Below are 8,981 nucleotides of genomic sequence, written 5' to 3' on the forward strand. Positions count from 1 at the left end.
GAGCCACTTGCCCTCATTTTCACCCAGCCACGGAGGTCCAGTAAACCAGAGGCGGTTTTTTTTAAGAAGGCGTGGGGTAACTGACCCCTTGATATCGCATCCGCCGGATTGTCTTCCGACCTAACGTGTCGCCATTTGATCCCGCTGGTTAGTTCTTGTATTTCCGCGACTCGGTTCGCCACGTAAGTCTTAAGTAAATGAGGTGACATTTTCAACCATTGCAGTACTGTGGTTGCATCGCACCATAAGGTTGTTTCATCGATATTAATACCTAATTCACTTATCGTTTCGCGGTATAATTGTGCTAGTAGTAATGCGCCACAAAGTTCAAGTCGAGGAATTGTGATCAATTTCAATGGCGCGACTCTGGATTTAGCGCATAGTAGTCTAGTGATAATCTTTCCGTTTTTTCCTCTTGAACGTACGTAGAGACACGCGACCGTAACCAATATTACTAGCGTCGCAAAAACCGTGTAGCTGAACGTTTTGATAATTATTTATCAATAATCTGCGTTCAAAGGAAACCGTATTTATTAATTCTAATTGCCGAGCAAACTCTGACCATTCGGTACATATATTTTGCGGAACCGACTCATCCCAATGTACTCCGCATCGCCATACATCTTGCATTATTTTATTCGCATATAGAACGACGGGTCCCAATAATCCTAATGGATCGAAAATCTTCGCGATTTCGGCTAATATCCTTCGTTTCGTTAATCTTTCTGTAGGCTTAGTCGGTTGTGCTGAATAGCATATTGTATCGGTACGCGTATTCCACATTATGCCTAACGTATTTAACGAGCGGTCTATGTTTACCGTAAAATTCGTGTGTATCTCACTGTCAGCTAAATCCTTAATGACCTCTTTTTCATTAGAAGCCCATTGTCTAATTGTAAAACCGCCTTGAGCTAATAAATTGATTATCTCGTCTCTGATTACGCGAGTCTCCTTGACATTTTTGGCGCCAGATAATACGTTGTCTACATACATATGTTCTTTGAGAACTTTAGCCGCTTTAGGGTACGTATGACTTTCGTCTTCCGCGAGCTGTACTATAGAGCGGATTGCAAGAAATGGAGAAGAAGTGTTGCCAAACGTGAGCGTATTTAATAGCAATGTCGTTATCTCGCCGCTTCTACGCCAGAGAATTTTCTGATATTGTCGATCGTCTTTATGCAATAGAACTTGGCGATACATTTTCTCTATGTCGGCCGTAATGACAACTACGTATATACGGAATCTGATGTGCAAATAGTTTATTTTGTATCGTGGGTCCTGTCATTAATAGGTCATTCAAAGATACGCCGTTGCTAGTTTTCGCGGACGCGTCAAATACCACTCGAACCTTAGTGGTGTTGCTTGATTCTTTAATCACTGCATGATGGGGCATGTAAAATCCGTCTTCCTCGGGAAATTCTATTATTGACATGTGCCTTAATTTTAGATACTCTTCTATAACCCGTGTGTATTCCATCTTCAGCGTGGCATTTGCATTAAGTTTACGCTCTAATGATATTAAGCGTTTGAGTGCGATAGTTCGCGACTCGCCGAGACAGTGATTTTCCTCACGAAATGGCAAACGAACTACATATCGCCCGGTGCTATCGCGATGCACGGTGTTTGAGAAGTGTTTTTCACATTTAATCTTTTCCTTAGATTTTGGTTTATGTGTCGCGATCTCCTCGATATTCCAAAATTTGCACAATTGAATTTCTAAAGCCGTTAAATGACATGTCATTTTCGTCGTGCCCTTTGTTGTCGCGCCGCCGGCAATCACCCATCCGAGACGCGTCTTTTGTAGATATAAGTCATGGCCTGCGTGGGAGATATTAATTTGACCGACGGAAAATAACGATAACGTTGTTCCCGAACCTATCAATAAATCAACCGGTCTCGGTAGATGAAATTCTATATCGGCTAATCTGATATTTGCGGGTAATTTAATCAACTCTCGGGGAAATATTTCCGATGGAATTAAGTCTGTAATAGTTGGTATCGTTAAACATGTTAATTCTTTCCGGAAATCATCGATAGTCGATTGTATCGTAATTTTTACTAAACCCCGTGATTCGGTAATCGTGTCGTTAATTGCACCGACCGGTATTGAGTGTGCCATGACTCGCATTCCTAAACGTTTTACGACGGATGCCGAAATGAAATTCGCGGTAGCGCACGTGTCTAGTAAAGCACGGACCTTGATAAGATTACTCTCACGATCCCGGATGTATACCATCGCACTCGTCAATAATTGTGGTGCTGATATGGGTAATATTGTCGCAAGGCTTATTGTTCTCTCCCCGTTCGAGTCGGTTAGTCATTCGGGATTGGCGGTCGTGGGCTTCGAAGCATCCTGTTTACTCGTGCTTGCATACTGATCGTAATGCAAGAGCGTGTTATGCCGTTTCTGACAAATAGTGCAATTAGAGAACTTGCAAGGAGATTCCCGGTGGGAACGTAAACAGTTGTAACAAATTTTCGCGTTTCTTACTGTCTCGATGCGTTTAGGTACGGGCAATTTTTTGAATCTATCGCATAAGTAAAGTGGATGCTTCTTAGTTTTGCATACTATGCAGTTACGTGAAGAATTTATAAGTAAGGCTTGATTCGATGCATAACGTTTCCTTTTGCCCGGGCTCGCCCTTGCCCCTTTCCGTTTCTCCTATCTTTGCTCTTTCCTTTCTCGACGCACAGACCGCGGACTTGTACAAGAATTCGTACAGTTGATCGAGTTTTGGAAATTCGTCTCTCTCTAAGCTTGCCTCCCATCTTTCTAAAGTGACCTTCGGAATTTACCTTCTAGAATGTGAACGATCATTTTGGATCCAACGGTAACATTCAACGCCGCTAATGAAGCGACATGTTGTTGTGTATCGTCCGCAAGCTTGGATAAACCGTTCATCGTTTCTTTGTCCAACACGGGCGTATTCAATATTAGTGAAAGATGTCGTGAGATTAATACTCGCTTTACTTCATACGAGCGTTTTAATAATTCCCATGCGTTTACGTAGTTTATTCCGTCGATAGCAAAAATTCTCACCTTATTAGCTGCATCATCAATCAACGCGGATTTTAAGTAGTGCAATTTATCCACATCAGATAAATCTGATTGTGAGCCTATCATGTTACGAAACGCGTTTTTAAATGATAGCCAATTTTCGTATTTGCCGTCGAACGACGGCAACTGCGCCTCGGGTAATTTGATTCGCCTTTTTTTGATCGAACCGACGGCTCCTGTATTATCATTTCGCGTTTCGTCGTGTGCTACGCCGGCGTCCGCGTTCGTATTTTTTGCCGCGCCTAAAATGTTTTCTATCTTGCCCGCGAGAGAATAGAAACGTTCTTGTATGTGTGTAAATTCGTCCTGATGTCCTTTGTCAGGCTCTAATACCACGAGTTCTGGCTGGGCTGGCACCACGGCGGCTGGCTGGGCTGGCATGGTGCCCGGCGCGCGGCGAGCGTTGGGGGTCGAGAGACGAGTGGCGAGCGGGGCGCGGCGCGGCGCGGCGAACGTTGAGCGACAGATGTTATACACTGCGGCGAAAAAGTATTAGAGCCAGCCCATACTAAACTTACGATAATTCCTTCGCGTAAACGAGTGAATTATCGTAAGTTACTACAGAAGTAACGCGCTCGCGTAAACGTAGTAACAGTAGGTAGCACACGTATTGGCTATTGCATAGGCATTGCCGTAACGTCTTACGCCTTAGATAATATTAATTAGTTTAGCTTGAATTATGTGTAATAAAAACATTTAATTTTAGTAAATTTAATTATTTTGCATGTCAAAGTTTACGAGGTTTACCACAAGCTTTACTTTAACTTTTGTTTATGTCAGAATAACTTTAATGGTGCGTGTCCACCTGCGAGTAAAACTCTCGAGAATAGCTCTCGAGCAGATTGATTCTCGCAAATGGACATATTCCTAAAGAGTACCTATAACGGAGAAAGAATCGCAGCTCTCGGCGACCGAACTTTTCAAGACCTACACGCAAATCGACACGACGTTATTTTACTCTCGGAAATCAGCTCGCCAACCTTGAATGCTGTTCGTATTTTGAGAGCTACATGATAACACAAAGGAACTTATTGAATAATGCGGAAATCATGAACCATTGTAGAATACTACTGTGACAGAAATAAATATTTTTTTAATTTTTATGTTTTGCGAATAAAGTGCAAAAAATTCATAATTTAAAGAATTAGATAAGAATATTTTTAATACATTTTCTTATTACTTGGTCAATAATTAGTTACATTTTAGTTTTACATACTTTGCACGTTTTAGTTACAGCGCTGAAATTAAATACGTTTTTACATCGCAAATTAAGTAATTAAAAAAAAAAAAAAAATTATTTACTATTTACATGTAAAAATCTAACATCAAGGTATTTCGCAAACTGAAAACTAAATAATAATATCGCACTATGTATTCCACTTCACAATTTGTAAGTCTGTAGAAATTGGGAATCTTCAATCTTAAGCTCTCTAATTTAGAGCAGATCCGACACCTGCGATCAATCCATTGCTTGACCCAGAAGGTCTTTTTGTTGTTATTTAACACTTTTTTTTTTTAAATAATGCTAGCCATTATAGTAGCCGCAAGTCTCTTTGTTTACGAGACATTATGATGTCACCACTATCAGACATCAACTAAAAGAATACGTAAGTGGATACGGTTTTGAGAGAACTCTCCGAAAGAATACTCTCCGGATTCCCGCGAGATGCTCGCGAGAATACAATGTCAGAAAAATTACTCTCTACTTTTTTAGTCGATCTTGTATATATATATATATATATATATATATATATATATATATATTTAATATATATATATATATATTATATGTAACATATATATTAATGAAATATTCTTTTTAACCATGCACGTTTAATTGCAGTAATTAAGTTATTTATATTGAACCAGATAATATAATTTTGGTAATTATTTAGTAATACGGACCACCTTCCGGATGACCTTGACCTTGACATATGTTGTCAAGGTCACCCTCCTGATAAAACTTTTTTTTGGTAAAAATTGAAACTTTGAGGCTCAGTATCTTGATTTTTTTATACCGGAGGAGGTACTGAAATTTATACCACGCATAAAGCACACCTAAATTAATGTATATTCACAGTTTCAAGAAAATCTATAGAAAATCGATTTTCTCTAGTATAAGGACAAGAGAACTACCTTAGATGTAGACAGTTTTTAATGCATACACAATTTTTGCATGTATTTTTCATACTACCATATTTTAATTAAACTATTATTATATTCGAGTTGATTATTAATACTTTTTATTTTTGAATATCCATGAATGACTCTTGATCATGAAAAGCAACTGTGCAAAACCATAATTTAAGAGATGAGGTTACGTGGAGGGAGATTCAACTGCTTATTATTTGACTACAGCGCTATCTCGAAGTTAGAAACTATATCTCATAAGTACTGCAACACCGACGTGTTATTTGTTAAATGGCATCTTACTTATTCATATTTTACTTGATTAATTTTAATGCTTTGCGCAGATGTTACAAGGGTGGCGGCAGTCCCGCTGCTCTCTCAACTACAAAGACATTCTCCACTTTGAGCGGACCGAGTGTGGAGCAGCATATGGCGGCGGAACGGTTACGCGGCGTCGCCGTTGTTGTCTGTCACGACTGTCGCATCATGGTTATCCAGATAATCAAGAGCTCAAGAACAACACGTGCAACGATACGCAACAATGTCATTTCTCGCCTCACCCTAAACCTTTCTCCTGCCTATATTTAATTCTTGTCGCTTTTTAGTAACAACTATGTCATGGATGCTGTTGCATTGTTTCTCTCTATTGTTTCTCCAAGTGTTATTGGGATTTCACGTTTTATTGTACATCTATTACGCAATGGGAACAATCAATATCATTCGACACAACATGAAAGCAGATGAAAAAAAATTCTAATAAATGAAAATAGAACATTTGTTCTCTCGTGGTATGAGTCGCTACATGAATTTTGTTAACAAGATAATGATGATGTAAGAATTCTCCATGAAATGTATCTATAAAATATGGTAGTGTAAACTCTTTAAGCCGACTCTCTTTAAGCTTTACATATTAAAGCATTTGTGTTCTGAGCTAAAAAGTTTTTCTTTTCTTCAAATGATAAACATTTTAGATCAGAAAGAAGAAGAGAATGGAGTGAAGGGGAGAAAGAGACGATTAACATTATACGATTGTTTCTATCAGATACTAATGCCATTTTAAATGTCTATGTAAAACATGTGCGTATTATGATGACCACTTCAGCTCATATGAATACATCGGTACAACCTAACTGATGCTTATACTTTGCACTTGTAAGTATTTTATTAGTTTATACATTTCGATAAAATGAGAGTCACAGATTTCATCATCTTGGATTTTTTTAGATTGGTTCTATGGAATATGAATTATTTTTACATTTTGATATTTCATCAAAATGTAAAAATTCTAATTATATAATTTTACTAGTAATTTTATATCTATGTCATTTTCGTATATTTGTGATTTTTGTAGGTGGTAGAGTTTCTTTGCCACAGATATTCCCATATTTCCCAGAATCTAAGAATTCGCAAAATTGAAAGCCCGACATGTTAGAAATTCAAAGATTTAAGAATCTGTGAATCTATAAATCTTCGGTAATTACTTTCTCGGTGCAACAATTGAAAACGTTCTTCACACAGGATAAAGTTTATATCGTTTATTGTCTATTAGATAAATGCACAAAGTATTTTTTTCGATTAGATATTATACTATATTTTACATGTTATTTTACTTAAATAACCGATTTAATACATATTATTTATTTGGTATTAAAGTAGCGTACTGCTGCGTTTAAGATATGTTTATTTGTTATTAAAAATATTAATTCAGAACATGCCGATGTATAATAAATTGTTATTGTCGAATTATTTTTTTATACATGTATTATTTTTTATTATTTATATTAATTTATCAAAATATAAAATAAGGGAGAAAAAGGAAATTAAAATATTTAAACAAAGATTCGACAAAATAGAAGTCGAGTAAAACACAACCAAAGATATTGAATGACAAAAGTTATGCAAAAATTAAGAAGTCAAAGCGTTAAGACTGTAAAATCGAAGGAAGAATTTTTAGATTTACGAATCAAATGGTTTAAAAATCAAACAATATAAAGGATTATGAATCTATATTATTGAGAAAAATTTGAAAGTGATAAAATTCGGTGATAAAAATTCGACAATTTCGAAAAATTTGAATAGTCGCGGATTTAAGAGGATTTAAAAAAGACTTTAAGAATATAAAAATTCAAAAATTTTCTTCAAAATTTTTTACATTTTTTTTTATAAATCCTTAATTTCAACAATCCTTAATGTCACAAATTTGAATCCCGTATATCATGTTTGTGACTACATATTTCACAGGATAAGTAAATCCTTGGATCTTTAATATTTTGCTTCTACATATCTTTAGATTTCAAAATTTTTTATATAAATCAATCAAGAAACTATGATATTGTTTACAGTATTATATAGTATTCATGGTATTCAATACCATGAAATCTTAAATATAAATATTGATTACTAATGATATGGATTATTGCACTCCATCAATCGTTGTTTATCATAATTTCTTAACTAATTTAAAATTACATTCTTTCTTTAATAATAGATTCTTAATGCATATGCTCAGCGATATATACTCAGACTTATGGTTTTATCAAAATGGTTCACTACCATATCTCGTAATCTTTAGCTATTTTTTCAATTATTTACATTGTAAATAAATACTGCAGATCTATAAATAAAAACAATAACATGTTTTATTTAACTTTAATGAAGTACACAACTGAATAAAGAAAAATTAAGGTATGCAATATCGTTGTAGAGCTATTGTGGAAATGAAGGCAGAACCAAAGGTTGAAGCTTTATAAAAATAAAAATGATCGATCATATAAAGCTTCTTGTTGTAGATTCTTTTTTTGTAAGATATTACTGTGTTGATCTTCCATAATAAATAATAACATGTTTAAAACTGTATGCCTAAGAAGTATATAAGATATTCTAAAAATACATGTACCAATAGTTTTATTTGTAATAAAATATAGTTTAAAGAGACAAATCAATGTAATTTTTAATTGATATCATTAATTTGAAATCTAATCAAATATTATTTTTTTATTTTCTTTCAAATATGTGATACTTTTACTATTAAATTATATTATTTAATATGTTAGTCACATTAAATTATGTAATAGATTCACAATTGACCAGATTTAACTCTAAATACAACATTAACCAGAATATGGACCAACGTTTTACAATTAACGGAAAAATAAAGAAACTTTAAATCTCATATTTTTTTAGAATATCTTGTATACACCGAATAATTACAACTAATTGTATGAAAAAAAAGATGGAGTAAAGAAAAAATTGCAGAAGAAAAGCAGCTGGAAAATTACCAATACATTTTGTTATAACAATATTCATATATTTATGTCAGTGGATCAAATAAATTTAATAGAAACTTTAGATAAAAAATGCAAGAAAGAAAATAAATATAAAGAATTGATATCACTATATCACTAAATGCGTGTCTCAATGAGGGTCTAGGAAACATATAAATTGATTAACATACTTAATGTGTGTTATTAATCAAATATTTAAATAGGATTATTGATAATTAAATGTTAATTAATTATGTTTTTTTGCATATAAACTGAATTGCGATTATATAGTTTTACAAAGAATTAATTTATTATATCGCGTGTTGCTGCGCAAATAAATGTGCATAAGAAAATATATAAAAACTGTTATCTGAATTATGTTTATTGTATATATTGTAAACGACTTTTTTAAATTTTAAAATACGTCTTACAACGACATTATTTATTTCGAATTTCTTTAAATACAAACAGACAAAGCTGTGACAGTAGTGACTGTTATTAAATGAATATATAAGCGAAGATCGGCGAGG

At 34.4% G+C, this 8,981-nt stretch overlaps 1 protein-coding gene and 1 pseudogene across 10 annotated transcripts in view; one reads left to right on the forward strand and one right to left on the reverse strand.

The window, feature by feature from the left end:
- Positions 1–4,770, reverse strand: part of LOC143908760 (uncharacterized) — a 6,244-nt pseudogene extending 1,474 nt beyond the window's left edge.
- The window catches only part of Spir (spire type actin nucleation factor), a 270,912-nt gene extending 262,868 nt beyond the window's left edge, over positions 1–8,044 (forward strand). For all 10 annotated transcript variants that reach the window (XM_077426518.1, XM_077426524.1, XM_077426527.1 and 7 more), the window contains one exon: positions 5,533–8,044. In XM_077426518.1, the coding sequence (XP_077282644.1) occupies positions 5,533–5,776 (244 nt within the window). In that variant the 3' untranslated portion in view covers positions 5,777–8,044. The remainder of the gene's footprint in view (positions 1–5,532) is intronic.
- Positions 8,045–8,981: the final 937 nt, after the last annotated feature.

This window comes from Temnothorax americanus, unplaced genomic scaffold (genome assembly GCF_048541705.1).
Source record: "Temnothorax americanus isolate GAGA-0224 unplaced genomic scaffold, ASM4854170v1 Scaffold114, whole genome shotgun sequence".
NCBI classification, from domain to species: Eukaryota; Metazoa; Arthropoda; class Insecta; order Hymenoptera; family Formicidae; genus Temnothorax; species Temnothorax americanus.